This window comes from Cupressus sempervirens, chromosome 6, assembly GCF_028749045.1.
Source record: "Cupressus sempervirens isolate cs-2001-9-10 chromosome 6, ASM2874904v1, whole genome shotgun sequence".
Classification (NCBI taxonomy): domain Eukaryota; kingdom Viridiplantae; phylum Streptophyta; class Pinopsida; order Cupressales; family Cupressaceae; genus Cupressus; species Cupressus sempervirens.
In genome coordinates this window covers 65,040,100-65,059,654 of record NC_143123.1, presented here as the reverse complement: position 1 = coordinate 65,059,654, position 19,555 = coordinate 65,040,100, and the positions used below count along the sequence as shown (strand labels likewise).

The window sequence follows — 19,555 nt, the reverse complement described above, 5'->3', positions numbered from 1 at the left end:
CAATTACTAGTTCTACTATATATCTCTTCTATCTCTGAGATCATACTTCTTTATGGGTATCAATTGAGGTTACATGCAAGAATTATGGCTATCTATGATGTTTCAATCTACTTCTTATGTGATGAATTTACTATGAACACGATACTCGATGAGATAAGGGTTTGGTGGTGAAATGTTTGCATTTGTTCTCTTGTTAAACTGTTTGTGTACCATTCTTCCTTTTACTATGATGTTGCAGCTGTCATATTTAACATTTAAATCCTTACTCGTAAAACTATTAGCTATGACTATAGGCTAAGCCCAGTGTTGTTGCTTGTTCTCTTTATCACCGAGTTCTCTTTGGGTTTGCAGTTTGCGATCAGATCATTGGCACCTCTTTTTGTACTGACACCTTATATCACTCTATTGCCTTAAGAAATCCTTTTCGTTTGATATCATCAAATATATATTTAAATTAGGTATCAGAAACTGTTTCCCTTATCTTCAAATGTCCGTAGAGTATGTATGTATTAGCTCACTCATGCGATGTTTCACACTTTGTCAATTGCACCTCACAATTATTCCTTGGATACTGTTAGCTGATAGTATTCCTTTTATATATATATATATATATATATATATATAATATTTCTGTTCTTTGTATTCTCTCCTGGTCATAGTATTTAAATCTTCCATTTAACAGTGCGGAAGATATCTCTTTGAATGCTTTCTTCTTACTGATTGGGATCCAATGTCTATTCTAAGCTGAATGTGGAATCTGGCTCATTCAACGTTGCTGCTCCTGTGTTGACTATCTGTTGACAGTTTGACCATATATAAACTTACATGTTAGCATGGAACACATTAATTGCTTCCAGAAAATGGTGACCGCGTATGAAGTTGACACCCAGTCCCAATCTGAAATGTATCGTGACCAAATATGTCTGTATTTTCTTATGCGGTTCTGTAGTATCTTCTAGTGGTAGTGATTCTATTCAATAATATTGCTCTTGGTAGAAGGTCTATGTGCTCGAATGCCAAACTGTTATTTGTATGGGAGCATTGCTTGCATCCATTCTAATCATATTCAACGGTCGCTGCCGATTCTCAAGGCATCTTATTGATTCATATCTATGCTGCCGTCCATAGAATCCCGGTCATGTTTCTCTTTCTCTAATCTTTGGAGATTTTCCTCCGTGGATGATTTAGTGCAATGTTTTCACCCTTTATTGGTATGGGTGTTTTTACTCGCAAGAGATACGTCTCCTCTTCAATGGTTCATGCCCATTTGTAAGAGAATGGGTGAATGTATATATATTTTTAATCATATCTCTGCTAATCAACGCATGATTCATTTTATTTAAATGGTGGATAATAACACTCTTGTAAGTGGGCATGAGTTTCTCATATATATATTTTTTAATTAATTAATTTATCATATTATTTTATTGGTCATATTGTTTATGTTATAATAGTGTCATGTAATGATATGATTATATTGATCAGTATATATTATATTTATAATAATAAATTATATTATAATTTTATTCTATAATTAATTCTTATAAATATGGCGACATTACAAAATGCATCCAGACTTCACCAATGAAGATGCACATCTATAATGGTTCAAAAAAACAAACAAACTTTTGTTCACACTTCGAAGGCATAAGGTCTACTGCCAGAGATGCTTTGTAAGCGCTACCATCATTGTTGCTTGAACGAAGCCAGAATGCAGGTAATACAAATTTAGATAATGTCCCTGCTAGAACGTTACTGTTTGCCACACTTTTTCTGGACAACTCAACTCTCAGTAAAAAAAATCACTGATGACCATAGAGAAGAATAAGACAACATACCTTCAGTGTGATCTGACAATAACTCCAAAATGTTGCTGACAAGGGGTCATGTGCTAATGGTCAAAAAAGAATGACATACAAATTGCACCTTACAAAATGCCTTCATATCAGGTAAATACACAGAAGAGAAAAATGCTAAAAACCCAGAAATGCAACTCCACTTGGCATGACAAAATGAGAGAAGAGTGTTCAAAAACTTAGATGCTCCATGCTTTAGTCAATGCATGATTTGCCTGCAGAAGCAAGTCTGAATATGATCATCTAGCCACTTGGCCACGTATCCACAGACCAGTTAGATGAAAAAAGGCTACATCTGATATATTTCTGAACTTGATTACACTATCATGCTCATACAAGCAACCTCTCAAAACTATATAACAGACACAAATGAGCAACCATTGAGATCAATGACATAAACTTAACAATCTCCCCCTTTTTTGTCATTGATGACAACCTCATTTCAAAATAATAGCAAGCAGAATGCCCTAAAAACATAGGACTCCCTCTAAAATCATACTCCCCCTTCGACATCAATGACCTTGAGACTGAAATTGAAACTTATTAAGGGACGAAGATATAGCAATGAGGCGCTCCCCCTAAATGTATGCCATCTATTGAGGTAGAAGAACACCGAGCTTGCTTTGAAGATACTAAAACCGATCGAGAAGGCTTCGTAAAAATGTCAAAGCCACCTGGTCCTTTGAACAAACATACTCCAACTTAACAATATTGCTAGCAACTTGCTTCTTCAAATAATGATAATTAATAGGAATGTGTTTAGTATGGGATTGCATGACTGGGTTCTTAGAGATGTCAATAGCACTGCTATTATCACAATACATGCAAATAGGATAATCTAACTGAATCTCGTAATGAACCAAAATGTTTTACATCCATATTACTTGAGTACAACAAGAAACAACAGCAATGTATTCAGCTTCAGTGGTAGTTAAGGAAGTGCATGACTGTTTCTTGCTGAGTCAGGAAACCAAACAACCACCTAATTAGAAGGCACAACCACTTGTGCTCTTCTTATCATCCACAAAGCCACCCCAATTTGCATCTGTATAAGCTGTTAGAGAAAAATCGGAACTTTTTGGAAACCAAAGACCATAATCAACAGTTCCTTTCAGGTATTTAAAGATCTTCTTAACCGCTAAAACATTAGCTTTTTTTTAGTGTGGCTTGAAAGTTTGCAACATAACCAACAACTTTCATGATATTGGGTCTAGTAGCTATAACAAGCAACAAGCTTCCTACCATTGACCTGTAAAATGTCTTATCAACAATGGGCAACACATCATCCTTTTCTAGCTTTCATCCGGTTTCCATGGGAGTGCTGACCGGATTACAATCTTCCATTTTAAATCTTTCAAGCAACCCTCTAACATATTTAGCCTGTGAAATGAAAATACTTTCAGCTGATTGATTAATTTGCAGCCCAAGGAAGTAAGACAACTCACTCATTACAGACATTTCAAATTCATTTTTCATGCAATCAACAGACTTCATGTTCATTTTAGTGCTGTCACTACCAAAAATGAGATCATCAACATAGACAACAACTATGAGAATGTTGTTACCTTCATTTTCGACATACAAGTTGCTGTCCATGTATCCTTTCTCTAAACCTTGCTGCTGTAGATAGTTATCCAACTTGTCATACCAAGTTCTAGGAGCTTGTCTGAGTCCATAGAGTGCTTTCTTCAGCTTGCATACATAATCCAAATTATTTCTTAACACAACCTTCTGGCTGCTCAACATAATCTAGGTTTAACACCCGTTTGAAACACTTTAAAACCTTTGAAAGAAGCATAAGCTAGAAACATTCCAATGGCCTCTAGTCTAGCTACGGGTGTAAACATTTCATATCTTCCTCTTCCCTGCCCTAGAGAAATAATTGGAGATAGAGGGTATAGTCCTAATGCTTGAATCTGGCTCCCTGCTTGGTGTAGTAGATTGTGCCTTTGGCTCCACCATGCTAGTAGGTGGAAGTGGCTCCTCCTCCACCACATTGATCTCATCTAATCCAATCTCCCTTGCTTCTGCTGCAGGCAAATCCTCAATAGCTTGCCTCTCCATATCAGCAATCTCATCCTTTGTATATAAGGAGGGATCATTATCTTGCACAGTCCAATCAGTGTAGGGATCAATGTCATCCAAATCAATGAGTTCATCTGGCTGGTCCTGCACCTTTTTTGTGTGAAGCCGAAGGTTATACTACACAAAAACAATATCATTCAGGCGTTTTTGTGTCAACTTATTACGCTTCTTTGTGTGAATGGCATCAAACAAACCCCAGTTCCTCTCACAACCAGAAGCACTACGAGGTTGAGACAAAATTTGGAGTGCTAGCCTTTGCAAATTTGGGGTGTTCCCACCAAAATCTTCCCACCAAGAACCTGCAAATAAGATATTCAGTTTTTTTTTTTAAATAAACAATATTCTATTAATAATTGAAATTCATAACTTGAAAGATATCGGAATTCACTTTTTCTTACTTGGTGTTTGGATCCCTTCCTCGTACACACATTTTGGAAGAAAATAATTGACCCCTAGCTGCCTTATAGTTCTGCAATGCTAAAAGGATGAGGTCTCTTGTTGCACTTATATGTGTCATCCTCTCAATACATGTGAATAGACCCTCCATAACCTCTCCATTATCATCCGTGAAGCTACCAGACTCAGAGAAGTAGAACTTGGGGTTAAGAAAGTACCCTGCTGCATGAATGGGTTGGTGGAGTTGATTATTCCACCTTCGATCAATGATGTCCCAAATAGGGGCAAATCTATTTGCATCCCCCCTGTAATAGTGTTGGATGACCTCTTTGGCCCTATCCATTGCCTCATAAAGATATCCCATCACATTTTTCTTGCCATCCACCAAGCGCAAGACCCTCACCAATGGCTCAGTCAACTACAAAGTACAAAGTAGAAACAAAAACTTAAATTTCAACTTGCAATGAAACAAAATGCTTCCAAAGTTCAAAAGTAAAATTGAAGGATTCAATTCGAAAATTAAATCATGTGGAAATTACCTCCACAATCTCTAATGCTCTACTTGCAAATTCACCATCAAAAATTATTTTTACTATCTTTTCTCCTTCAGCTTTCTTTGAGTAAGTTGAGTCTACCCATTGCTGACTCACAAACATTTGCTTCAAGGGAGTCAATAAAGTAGTAATGCTTTGCAATGTTAGGAAATTTGTTGTAAACCTTGTAGCTCCCGATCGCACAAGTTCTTTGCCCTTGGTGTGCTCTCTCATCAATTGAAGAACCCATGGGTGATTATATATATATTTTGTTATATCTCTTGCTTCATCTACAATTGGTTTCACCCAATCAATTTTGCCTATGTCCTCCAAAAGAAGGTCAAGGCAATCCAAAATAGTGTTGGATGTCTCTCTTGAAGCAACCTTCCAGCTGCCACATATGCAGCTGCATTGTCAGTAACAACTTGGACAACATTTTCTATCCCTACCTCTAAAACAACCTCCTCTAACATTAAGCTCAAATTTTCTGCATTCTTTATGATGTTAGAGGATTAAGAAAAGCCATCACTTCATTTGAAACCACTATAAAATTGATAAGAGTGCGGTTTCTTCCATCTGTCCAACCATTTGAAAGAATTGATCATCCATATTTTTGCCATTGCTTCTTTTCAACTTGAACAATCTCTTTTGCATCTAGAATAGCATCTTGGAGCAACCTGCCACTTAAAATTGTTAATGCCATCACCAAACTCTTCCAATATGGACTCTTTGCCATGTTGAAGGGAATGTTGTTATAATACCAAAAGTTTGCACAAGCCTTCTCTGCTTCCTTGTGTACCTCATTCCATCCAGTTGCTTCCAATGAAGATTTTGACCCTGGTTCATTTCTAGGCACAAACTTGAATTTGATTGAAGTGGTAGAGCATGATTCACCACGTATATGTGGATTGTGAGTAGAGCCAACAATGTGTTGCACATCCATCTCAATTATTGTTGAACGTGACAAAGTAGGAGCAATGGCTTCTTGTATGGCTGCTTGTTGCCTTGCTCTCTCCAATTTCTTTTCATCTAGTGCTGCAAGGAGGGCTATCATCTCTCGTTGGACCTCTTCAGGACACTTTTTACATGGCTTGGCATCACGACAAGGAATGCCTGCAGGATGGTATTTAAGGTGATTTATGCCTCCACTATGCTTCTTCATGCACCATGTACAAATAATAGTCCCTGCTACCGGTCCCATGATGCCATGTTTCCAAGAGGGGTCACGACTTTATTGGGCTTCCTTCCAATAGATTGACTAGCATTAGTCGTGTTCGAAGTAGATGCAGAGCCAGATGCCATTGTGATAATTAAGCAACCTACAACATAAATAGTAACCAAAAGAAAAATATATAAACATGGAGATAAACTATAAAATTATAAACTGTTACCTGGGGATGCGTTTCCAGCCCTAAGTCTGGAATTTTGGAAACCGTCCCTGTTTCGAGGACTTGGGGATGGCTGGAAACAGCTTGGGAAGCCGTCCCCACCCAAGCAAGAAAATCGGAAACCCGTCCCCGAAACTTCAAAAACGGTCAATGCGTTTCCAGATGGTGTTGACCGTCTCGAGGACTTCATAGCCGTTTCCCATCCATCCTGGGGACTGCTTGAAGCTGTTAAATCTGTAACTTGTTAATCATTCTAATCTGATAACAGATCAATCTGATCTGATATAGCATGATAAGTAGAGGAACAAGTCTTTGCAATATTCCTTCTTCAAGATCGGCGTCTATCATCAGAGAGGTTGTTTAGTATTAATCTAACCATATTAGTTTGTGTTTATAATTAATATTAATTACCCTTAGAAAGTCACTAACTTCTAGAGGTTAGGCAAGTGATTTGTTGAAGAGAAAGGACATGTCCCTTGACCCCTATACTTATAGAGGGTAAGGATGAAGTCTAAGAGCACACAAGATTAATATAAGTCTGCTCCTTAGTCATTACTGCCTTCATATGAATTGTAGAAGTAAAACACAGAATTCTGATTTACATTTCTAATCCAATTATAGGCAACAATCTGAAGTTACTCACAGCAAGTTATAAGAAGATAGAGAGGGCAGAATTTAATCCATATTCAATCCAAGGATTTGTAGAAACTTTACAGAAGTTTCCAATTTTTAAAATAAAATTCAACTTAAAAAAATTAATAAATGGTGATTTTCTGCCCATTCGCTAGCCCCACATTAAAATAATAAAATATGTTAATGTAGCCCATGTTGAAAGATTTTATTTGGAAGCCATTACAAACTTAGCATCCAACTATGACTGAAAATTAAAACTTCAACTTTTGTTCACCAAAGCAAACCTGAAAATGATTGTAAATTAGACTTCTATTTAATATTCATATTACAGACCTTGAAATGATTGCTGCTGGGTTGAGGAATACTTAGATTGTTTTCAGCTTTGATAATGCTCTGATAGCAACAATAATTGCCTAGAAAATAAATTGTTGTAGCTGATTACTGCCCAAACAAGATGGCTGCTACCCGTCTACGAAGATTTGGCACAACAAATTTGGTTTTCCTCCAAAACCCACAAGAAAGGGCTCTAAACTCTAATCTATGGAAGATTGATTCTCTCATTTGATGTCATCCTATGTTCCAATTCTTAGACGATGATTCGATTTGTTGCTATGTTCTATGCTGATTTGATGAATGAAATTGATAATTTTAAACCATGTTGCTATGATGAATGTGACAATGTTATGTAATTTTGAAATTCATATATATATATAGCCATCCCCTTCCGTCCCCTATTTCAGCCAAAAAAAATCATCTTGGAAATCCGTTTCCTTGTCCCCCTGTCCCCTTGTTCTGGAAACTTGGGGTAACATAGATTATAAATAGTTTTCACTACATTTATTATATTTACAAACAATTCATTAATATGAATGCCTACTTTATAAAACTTTTTGTAATGATTAGTAAAAATATAAAGTTTATTTAAATCTAATATATTTATTAATAGTTGCAAAAAGTATAATAAAATATATTGTAATTAATTTATTATAGATATTATTATATTGATTAAAACTTAGTATAATCATTATAGACATTTTTTAATTTGTATACATTACAATTTTAATGTTTTAAACAATATTAATTTTCTATTTACATCAATATTAAAATATTAAAAAAAGACAATAATAAGGAATGAAATTTAAATAATAAATATTTCAACATTTATATATATTAACTTTAAATATATTAAGCAATATTAAAATATTCAGTTAAAAAATATTTAAATTAATTAATACAACTCCGAGATCAAAATTTTCACATCTAAATAAAGATTAGCCAAGTACTAGATAAATAAAAATAGTTATTCTATGCAAGATAGGTAATGCAATACACATAATTTTAAGATAGGGTAAAATAAATAAACTTTAATTATATTTTGATGTAATTTAAATGTTTTATTATCAAATTATTTAATACTTTCAACATGTATTATTTTATAGTATTAACAATTTAATACTAAAATATTAAAATATTTGAGACTATATAAATAATATTAAAATCATTTACATTTATACAATATTTAAACATAAAACAATTTTAAAAATAATAACATTTAAATTTAAATTTTTAAACATATAAACTTTTAACTCATAAAATTTTAATCTTAATATTAATCGATCAATTGCTCCTAGTATAAAAAAGTAATGACAATGAAATCTAACTACTTAAAAAATTTGAATGGTATACATTTAAAATTTAAAGTTCAAACTATATTAAATTTAAAACCTTAGAATTATATTGAATTGATTTATTTTTAATCGATTTGGGTGTAAGCCATAAAAAAAACAAATTGAGCTCTAAGTACATTCAAAGATAAAAGATAAAACTTAAACTGTATTAAATTTAAGCTTAAAACTTAAGGCTATTAATTTGTCAACCTTAAAAATATTACAATGAAAACTATATGGAATGGCTTCATCTTCAACGGAAGAAAAAAAAAATAAAATTAATGGATGAGAATCAGAAATTTTGTCACCGGTAATTTCATTTTCTCCTCAAGAGGTTAAAACATATGCGCATAGAACAGGCAAGACTTGCTATTACAGATTATTAAATCTGCTGCTATTCTTTTGGCAGAAATACAAATTACTAACCTGATTTTTGGTGACGGGAAAACACTGTCAAATCCTGTTGTGTGTTTTCTGTTGTGTGAGTAGGGTTTTTAAAGACTTGGATAGAAGAAAAAAATAGAAACTATGCAAAGAGGGAAACAACAAAAATGCTGCATCTTTCCCACTCTATTTCTGATTTTTTCCAGCTTACTAACAACGAAAATGTTTGCCGCATTTTTGGTGAATTTTAAGGTTTTTACTGGCGAGTTGAGAGTGAGTTTTCAGCCTTAAATGGTGCACGAGTTAACATTCGAGTTGCTCGCTTTTAAAAAAAACCAGCGAGTACTCATACACTCGGTGCGAACTTGTTGAGTGTGTAAACCATGGATGGAGTTACCTGGTGTGGAGCCACTAACAGAAGAGCATATACATGTAGAGATAGAGGAGAGAGAGCCACACAATGAGGTGGAGATTGTAGAGGGTGGCAAGATACCAGAGAAGGAGGCAACACAGGTAAACTCATGTTTGAGCCAGTACAATATGGCATTGATGAGTCTGATTAAGGGTAACCTCACCTCTCCACGACACCACCCACCAACGCAATAGGAGGACATTGATTTGGATGATGATAGCTCACTAGTGAGACCTATCCTATGCCACATATGTCCATGGAGTTAGAACAGATAGATTTTGAGCCTATTCGTTAGCTGGACACGTTATTGGAGTTAGCCACAAAGCCCACTCAGGAGGCGCTTGTGATAGGAAGTGTGGAGCAGGATCTCACACAAGAGTTTAGTGGGAGAGGGTCTAGAGAGAGTGACTTTGAGTAGCACTTGTAGGAGATGGTTGAAGGAGCTAGGGGGATGAGAGCTTTAGCTCACTCACATGCTCAAAAGGAGGTGATATAGGAGTTGGAAAGGCTCTTGGCATTTATGAGAGTTGAGTGCAATGAGGCAACCAAAGCATGTTATGAGTCCGGAGGGTGGCCTACCACAAAGTCCCTCGCCATGATGGAGGACTGAGCACTCTAGAAGAAACCAAGAGAGACTCAAATGGATAAATTACTTAGGGAGATTGAGCAGGCTATTATTCTTTATGCCTCTCCGAGCATATCTCGTCCACACATTAGACAACTTGAATGGAGTTAGGGATGGTGAAGGGAGATGTGGCTCGAGAGAGGTAGGCATGGAGGCAGAGAGGGCAACCACGGAGGCAAAGAGGGAGAGATTGGTGTCTTAGTTGGAGGAGGTTGGGGCAGATTTGGTGATGTTGGAGTCATGCGTTGCAATTTCGATGGGGGAGCTTGATGCCGAGGATAGGCAGCTGTTAGAGGCAACGATGATAGTGAAGAAGACGATGGAGCAGATCAAAACTTCCAGTTTAGAATGCAAAAGGTGTATAGTTGCGGGCTCGCTTGTCACCCACTCCACTACCCTCATCCTGCTACGACATCAAGGAAGCACTCTCAGCCTTCCCTATCTTGATTTTTTTCCTCTTTTGTACAATTTAGTGTGGGTTGTATGTTTTCACATTATTCCTTTTTTCTTGTATATTGTTTGGAGGCGACTTTCCTTTTTGGGGGGTGATGCTGTCGGCAAAATCATGTGTTGTCTAAATGTTGTTAATGTTAATCATGTTGTTGGTAGTTAGCATGGCTGAGGCGTAGGTAGTTGTGCTTGCGACTATTTATGTCGTACTCCCTCAGAGGTTATATGTACACTCCTTTGTATGGAAGAGGGCATCATTATTATCAGCACTTGGTACCATTGTTGTTCACTTGGTGTAAGCCTTGATTGATATTAATGAAATATATGGCAGTTCTCTGATGTTGACTTGCATTTAATTTTGTTTGTTCTAACTCTTATACAATAGCATGCATTAGACTACTTTTATTGTAGGCAGTAAATAGAATTGATGTCTAAGCTAAATCAGAACATAGTCTAGATCAAAGACATTGTTTGGCCGAGCACCCACGATTCAGCAATAGTAAATTACCGAACTTTTTAGTTGCATGCATCCAAGTGCACCAGTGTATGTATCTTCATCTGATGTGCATCAGATGCAGATGCATAAGGCTCCTTGCATGCATTTTGTAACTAAATTTTCAATGGTAACGAATTGATTATTTTAACCACATTCAAAATTTCCTCCATTCCTTACCTGAGGTTTTTGAGAGTTGTGGAGAATGTGTTACAATCATGATAATTCAAAGATGTAAGGGTACTTGTTTCATAGTCTTCATGTTTTTTGCAGTTTTGATAATGAGCCTTAATTTTATTGCATCCAAAGGAAACCTTGTAATGTCAATTTCCACATGTACTGTACAAAATTTGGTAAGCGTTCATTGAGAAAACATTTCAGCAACTTTCACAAATTTATTGTGTACCCAATCACTTTGAAAAGTTCGTCCGTCCAAAATTGGATAGCAGTGACAATATAACCGAGATGTGAATTCATTTAGGTATCTATTCTTTTGGGTCAAAACTGGCGTTCCCATATTTCATGATTAAATCGCTTCTTACTGTAAACCAGAGTCCCTTCTTCAAACTTTTTTGTGGGCTTCTGCTAATTGAAAAGAGATTTCTTGGTCCTTGGCTACTTCTCGGCTGTGGGAAGTACTGAGGCTCTTCTTGTTTCTTGTTCTGTCTCTTTGCTTGTTACGTTTTGCTTTCTTGTTTTGTTCTTTCTGCGGACACCGTTTGGTGCTCCCGCTGTTGGCTGCGGCCCTGTTGTAATCTTTGCAGTCCCTTAGATCCACTTATGGTCTCTTGTTGGACGTTAATAAATTTACCTTATTTTATGTGGTCTCTTGTTGGACATTAATAAATTTACCTTATTCAATTTTGTCTAAGATATAATCAAACTTCATTTATTTATAATTGAAAGTTTGGATGCCTGGTTTTTGAGAGGGCCAGACATTAAAGAATCTGTAGATTAATCCAGATTCTACAAGATCATCGTAATCCTGAATACGATTATTCTTAGGTCACTTTTCTAGGGATCTAATATCTGATTGTTCATTCAAGGCTTTGACAATTTCATTGCTGTTTTGTTATGAAGAACCATGACCACCCCACGGGAGTCATAATTCTGTGCTCTCTCAGTGGAGACCCCAGAAACAGATTAAAATGAAGTCACAAAATGGAGTATTAAAAATTCCTGAAAGGTGAAGCATGGAGTTGAATAAACCCAGAAATACCTGAGAAGCTTCAGAGATCTTATCTTGGAAAAGACAAGGGGAAAATACGTATTATATCTCACATTCTATATAATTCCCAGCCCTGAACACCAGGTGCCAGCACAGAGCAATAGCATCAGAACCTGCCATAAAGGCTGACTGTAGCTTGAGAAAGTCCTAACACGCCTTCATGTTCTATTTCTTACAGCACCTGTCTGTGCCACCTATGCCGCCTGCCCCTTAGCCAAAATTTCTCTTCTCAAGGAAATTTTAATATCCGTTTTTCTTCTTGATTGTACTTTGACAGACATGGATGCTTTGTTAAGTGTCAACAGACCCAGGATTGTCTCTTGGGTAGCATACTTGGTGAGCAAAACCCAGCTTCTCGTTTGAGTGTCATTTTCAAAGGGATTAGATTGATCTGGTTTGGACTTCTAATGAACATTTTCCATTTCTAAAATCTGATGAGTGTTTTGGTACAACAATATTTGTGCAGGACACATCTTAATTCTTATAGTATGAGGTTCAATTAAATGTTTTTTTCTTTGAGCAATGGGTGACATAAACTCTGATTGCCTTCAAGTCTTCTGGATATTTTTTTTCTTCATTTGCTTTCCTCTCTACTCTTCTTGAAAAGGAGGTTTAAAAAAAATAAATAGGAGAGTCATTATAGCAGTCACTTATGTTATATCTCCTTCCTGTCATGGAAATTCACATTTTAATTGGATGTTCTCATACTTTTTCTTCCTGTATGCAGCCTGAAAAAATAGCTTTTCAACTGAGATTGGGACAGAGTAAATCTATCTATAATGCATTTAAAGCTCTGAGGGAGGGTCCTAACTGGGAAAGTCTGAGTGAAGCACAAAAGCGAATTGTAGAAGGTAATATCTGACTGAATCTTCGTCTTTGATTGTTTCCACTATATACCTCTCTTACATATATGGCTAACAGTAATATACTTGTAAATAAAAATATTGAGTATTTTCGAATATTCTAATCTAAGGCATGAGAGTCTGAGACTATTGATATGTGTTTACATACTTTTCCTGCAATAACTTTTGGACTTGGCTTGCCAAGATTACATTAGAAGATTTTGCAATGTATAATAAGAGGATTCAGAGGAAAGAAAATAGGAATCTGAAGGATAGTGTACGAGAAAAAAATGATTTAAACATAGTGTTAGTCCAGATACATCATATTGGGTTCGGCTGTGAGAAACATCCAGCTGCACGTCAATTCTTTTTAATTATATATAAAATTCATTTAAAATGTGCCGAGAGATGTTTTATGATAGAAGAAAAACATGTCCTCAAAATCAATTTCTTCCTGCATGGTAATGAATAAATTTGAACAAAAATACTGATAACATAAAAGCCTCTCTCTATCACAATTGGATACACATTATTCTTGTGTGTTTCATCTGTAATGTGTAGGTTTAAATTGCTGCTTCAGATTCCGGTACCGATGTGGGCTCGAGATTTGGGTTTGAAATTTGTCTAAATTTTCTGGGGGTTGGGTTCGGATTCATTTTGGGTTCATGCGTACAAAAACATATGGTTTTTAAAAAAATATGTGTCTGTATATATATGCAACAAAAAAAGTCCATAGATCACTATGCTAATAGTAAAGTGACAGAGAAAAATAGACTACCAAATCTATGTTTCAATTCAATAGGACATTAATTGCATGATTTAGCCACACATACGACATGATACACTTGCTTGGTCACATGCATGGAACATATTTCGATATCAAGGAACAGTTTGAGAATGAAAGGAATTGTCAAAAGATAAGTTGAGTTAGCTGAATTTTTATTTTGTATTGGTTAGAGGACTTCTAACCAGGCTAGACCAAAAGTTGAGATTCAGATTTAAGTCCCGGATTCAAAGATATCATATCCTTTTTATAGACATTCCTCTTTTGATTGCTAATTTTATATTTCTCTTGCAATAACTTTTGCACCTGGCTTGCAGAACTGCTGACATAGTCTGAGTTTAGAATTAGAAAACACCACATCATTAACAGAGAAGGGCCATGATTACATATAGAGGATTTTGCAATCTACAATATGAAGATTCGGAGAAAAGGAAATAGGAATATGAAGGATAATGCAAGAGAAATAAATGATTTAAACATAGTGGTGTCCAGATGCATCATCTTTTGTCCGGCTGTGGAAATCTAAACTCTTTAATAATTCCAATTTGACTAGTCCTTTACTTCCTCTTACAGGTACTGAATTTTAATGAACAATCTAATTTTGAGTAATAGATGAGTTTTTGTAATATAAATAGCAGTACATGAAAAGTTTTATTCAAAATCCTATTGCATGTGGTAGAGTATCTAATGATTTATAAATTCACACACACACAGAGATATATATATATATATATATATATATATATTTGCACTGTTATCCAATATCCGCCTTTCTGCCATGTTGATCAGAATGTACCTCATTTATTAAATCTGTGAGGTCTTTGCCTTTGTGATGAAACTCAGGTTTTTTAAATATTTAAGAGCAAACATCTTAAAGCCAAATTGCTATATTTCTCTGATATTGATCTTTAGGTTGTTGATGTCCCTCCCGATCTGTTTCTTTCTTGAAAACAACTATTTTTGGGTTGATTCGGGATATTATGTCATTTATTCAATAAGATTGAATTCAAATGCTTTTTTAAATAATTATAGTAACTGGCCTAATTTAACAAGAAAGGTGGTTAAAAAAATTCATTTTTGTTCTATTTTAGAAATAATGTATATAGTCTCAGATCTGCTCCTCAAAATGCTGAGCTGAACAAACTTCTAAGAAAAACAGAGGAAAAAGAAAAACTAAATGCTTGAAACATGAAGTATCACAGGTGATAATTCTGACATAACAAATGAAGAACACCAATTGAATTGGATTTTTGGTTTCTAAGGAAAGAATTTAGCATGGAAAGAAAATGTTGACAAGATTGAACAAACCCTATGAATGAAGAGAGCAATAGAAAGTGCACTCATTTCATGTCTTTTTTGACATTGTATACTCTTTCATGACTTAGGTTTGGCAAATATTTAGCATGCCAGAATTAAATCTTTTTGTCTTTAACATTTTTTTTGATTCTTACATTTTTATGTGCTATATTTGCCTCCTTTGGGGTTTTATTTGTAAAGCTTCAGTTTCAGATCATTGTAGTAATATTTCTAATCTTACTCTTATTAGGGGTTTAAGCATTGATTATTTATACTCACTCAATATTATTTGGTGTACAGCTGAGATTAAGGAAGCCGTACTTAATGGCGTTGCTTTAGAAGGAGATTCTAAGACACGATTTAATGAAATCCAACAGGTGGGCTTCTTCCCCAATTAGACTGCGATTTATCTTTTGGTTTGGTCAAATTTTCTGTATTCGAGAGTAGCTTCCTTGCAAATGGTCTCATTAGGCTAGGGACAAGCGTTAGAAAAAAAATTGTGTAAACAAAATATTTTTTTTTGTTGAAAATATTTGTGGTGAGGAACTTGGGATTGCACGACTGAGAATTTCTGTTCATTGATGCTCTATTTATGTGGAGTGAAATACTTTTGTATTCATGGTGTGTTCACTATTAATATTCATCAATCTATCTTCTATTTTGGTGCATGCTCTGTAGTTTGGGCCCAACACATGCCTCAACTATATGAATTTGTTTTTTCAGTTGATATTTTTTCTGAGATAAAATTTTCTTATTTCTGATATTTTTCATAAGACTAGAATTGCTGTTCTAAGTGTTTCCAGAATGATTATAGAGATTAGATGAAAAAATATTTGCAAGGAACAATTGCAGATTGAAACTTGTCGATGACTTGTAGCTTCAGTCGGATAATATATATGTGACTAATTTATATTAATGTGTGTGTGTGTGTGTGTACTGTATATATTTAGATATAATAGAGCGTGATATATTTAGGTATAATAGATATATTTATTTAGGTATAATAGATATATATTTAGGTATAATAGATATATTTAGGTATATATATTTAGGTATAATAGATGTATATATTTAGGTATAATAGATATATTTATTTTAGGAGAAATTATATATGTGTAATAGTGTATACACACACAGTTATATATACACATGTATATTCCTACATATATTATAAATAATGTTATTCACATACATCATAATCCATATTAATGATGAACTGCATTTTAGTAATGATGGATTATAAATAATATTATTTGCATACATCATATCCATATTAATGAAGTGCATTTTAATAATGATTGAACAGTAATCTATGTTGAAGCTTTGTACGGAAGTCGTTTGAGTTAAACGACAGTAACGATTTGATTGTTGTAATGTAGAGCCATGTCCACAGAGTGACATCTTTCCACGTGATGCGGAGGCATATCTCTCCATGGATATGTCCCCATGTTTCAATGGAGTCCCTTATTTTAGATACTCTAGCTAAGATGTGAAGGTTACCATGAAACATAATTACTTCAGTCTTATAGTGTCTTCAATATCATCGGCAGTGTTGACTATATTACAGGGTCTGCAAATTAAAAGGTACTTTCGGTACTTGCTTATATCAGCAGGGAGAAAATTGGAATAATTTCAGAGAAAGACCAATTTCTGGTAATATATTAACATTTGTCTTGAAACAAATCTGATAAACTTAACATGGAACCAGAGCAGGGTGTTTACTGGGATTGTTGGTTTGTTTTCTTGGCTGTGCGAATGCCTTCATAGTTCTGTGGTAATAAGGATACTCTATTGGTCGTTTGGGTAGCCATATATGTGGATCCAAGCTATGGATTAGAGAAAAGTAGGATTCTGTATCTGCAGTGAATGGATGCAGCTATCTTTGACTTCAGATTTGGGCCTCGTATCTCACTGATGGATCTGATGCAAATGAGATCGCAATGTTCTTGTGTTCTGATGCCTATTGTTGCATCCCCTATATTTTCACTGTGGGCTTGTGCATTCAGATTTGATGTTGAGAGATTTTATTTTCAACCATTGTAGCTTGGTGGAAGAGTCAGGCTTACGTTGCATTAACAAGGGAGGTGACCAATCTGTATATGACGCAGGTGGCTATGTTTAGAGCTCCCATGTGGCCAAGAGTGCAAGTGAGGCACATGAATACAAAGAAAGATCCACTTCATTTTATCATGGCACACATAGTGTTGACCAAGCCAAAAAAACAGGAAACACCTTGGAGAAGAAAAAGCTTCATGAATGCATAGGAGATGGATCAGAGGATCTTGCACACCATTTTAAGAACTGTATGACCATATGGGAGGCCAATGGTGAGGATGATCATGCTATTGGTTGAAGGAATTCCTTGCCACCCTATGTGAATCGCCATCATTTTTTACACAAACTTACCAAGAGCATATAGAATATTATGAAATGGCTTGGAGAGAGAAGAGGAAGAAATATTTAAATTGCTATCGAAAAACAATGACATAGTGGCAGAAATCTTCAACACAAGACGAGAATGTGAATGTATGGGTCTACAATCGCAGGATAAGAGAGTTGCTTGGTAAGTTGGAAAACTAACTTGTTGATGGGTTGAAATTGAGGTGGTTTATTGAGGGTTTGATTCCTTCTGTATGGAAGAAAATGGAAGTGGTACCCCCGTATTTATACGTTGACGCCTACAATTGGGTATTGAATATTGAGTGAAAAGAAGACATCATAATGGAAGAAAAAGGCGGAGCTATGATGATAGTGCAAATAAAAGCACTTACACAGAATCAAATTCTGTATAGGCCCTCATAAGAGACACAATATAGATGATAGAGTTAAGAGCCCAAAAAGAAAATGAAGGTACCAAGGATGGCAAGGAGTTGTGGTGCATCGACTGTAAAGTTGAAGATTACACAAAGATAATTTGCCCAAAGAAGTTCTTTTCCAGCATTTGTCAAGAATTGGGACACTTCATTAAGGAGTTCTTGTACAACTTAAAAGGCTAGGAGCACACATGTTGTCTTCATTGAAGTATAGCAAGCAACTCTACTAATCACATTGCTAAGGCCAATTACAAACTCTAATGCATTATCTTCTAGATACCACAACAATTTGCGGAGGAACAATTTGATCTAGTATGATGCAATGATGAAGATGTAACGAGCATCACTTTGCGCTTGATTGCCAGAGCAGGCGAGGTAGTGGAAGTTGGTGTAGTAAAATAGACCATGTGGATCCCAATTGTCCAAAGCTAAATGCCGTAGATATGTTGGACTCAAAGAAAGCTAAGGTGGTTCTAGTGACCACCAAGCCTGAGGCCAAGAAGGCGACATACATTGATTTCAGTATGGAAATGATAAGATTAAGGGAAGATAAGGATGATATTGAATGGACAATGGATAGAGAATGAAGAATTTCACATGATATTGCTAGTATTCCCTTTTGGTTAGAGATTGAAAATAACATCATGAGATAGATGTTGTAAGCTTTTGTACTCGTATAGGTATTGGACCTTTTGTAGATCATGCTACAATTGAAGGTGGCCATTACCAACATATTTGGTAATTGTGCAAGTGACTATAATAGGGGCAAGTTGATAGAGGAACAAAAGAACATTTGTAATATTGAGCTGATGCTAGTAGTGGTAGGGCATTTGATGGACACTGTAATGTCCCCATTTTTGCCAGCATCAAAGTTTTAGGGATTAACCTATTATTGAGATCCTCGTATGCTAGTTATTGTGGCTAGAGTGTCCTCTGAGGCAACGGCTTGGCTTTGGAGGGTCTTGTCTTCTCCACAATTCAGTAAGCTACAAGTTGGTTTCTCGTTTGGCTTAGATTGGACTTCATTTAGGCTTATATTTGTGTACTTACTAATTGTGGTAAGTTGGGTGTTGATTGAGATGGCCCCTTCCATTTTTATAAAGTGCATTTGGTCGCATGGAGAAAAAATAGGTGTCACTCCTATTTCAGACGACATATATAAATGATGAGTATTTTGGGAGTTATTATATTTTTAGCTGCCGAATTATTATTAAATCATTAAATGACTTACTATAAAGTTATAATTTAACTTTATAATTTCACTTAAGTTGAGGGTTGAGTCATCATTGGAAGGGGCCATTTATTATATACCTATGCTAAGTTATAAATATTTAAAGTGATGTTGTGTTGGAAAGATTCAAGAGTTGAGTTCATTTGGGAAACTTTTCGAGTTTCTATAGTTGAGTTCTTTTGGAAACTTTTATCAACAAAGCATTATAAATATTAGCTCATTTCATTGGAATATTTATTTGCTTTTGCTTTGTGGCTTTTTTTGAGTATTCTGAATTGTGCACCCTTGTTGAAGTATAAGGGTTTCTGAGTTTCTGAAGATTGTTTGAAGTCATTGCTGAGGTATAGTGGTTTCATTGGTTGAATCTTCTTACTGTGATTATTTGTGACTGGGAGATTAGAATTAAAATTCTAAGAATTCTGAGTTTGGTGCATCCAAA

General features: G+C 35.3%; 1 protein-coding gene across 2 annotated transcripts in view; it reads left to right on the top strand.

Moving 5' to 3' along the window:
* The window catches only part of LOC149551146 (putative cytosolic oligopeptidase A), a 251,797-nt gene that overhangs the window by 25,991 nt on the left and 206,251 nt on the right, over window positions 1–19,555 (top strand). For both annotated transcript variants that reach the window (XR_016352686.1, XM_089786726.1), the window contains exons 3-4: window positions 12,878–13,001; window positions 15,373–15,449. Coding sequence is in view for 1 of the 2 variants with exons in the window: in XM_089786726.1 (XP_089642852.1) it covers window positions 12,878–13,001; window positions 15,373–15,449 (201 nt within the window). In the remaining variant the exon portion in view is untranslated. The remainder of the gene's footprint in view (window positions 1–12,877; window positions 13,002–15,372; window positions 15,450–19,555) is intronic.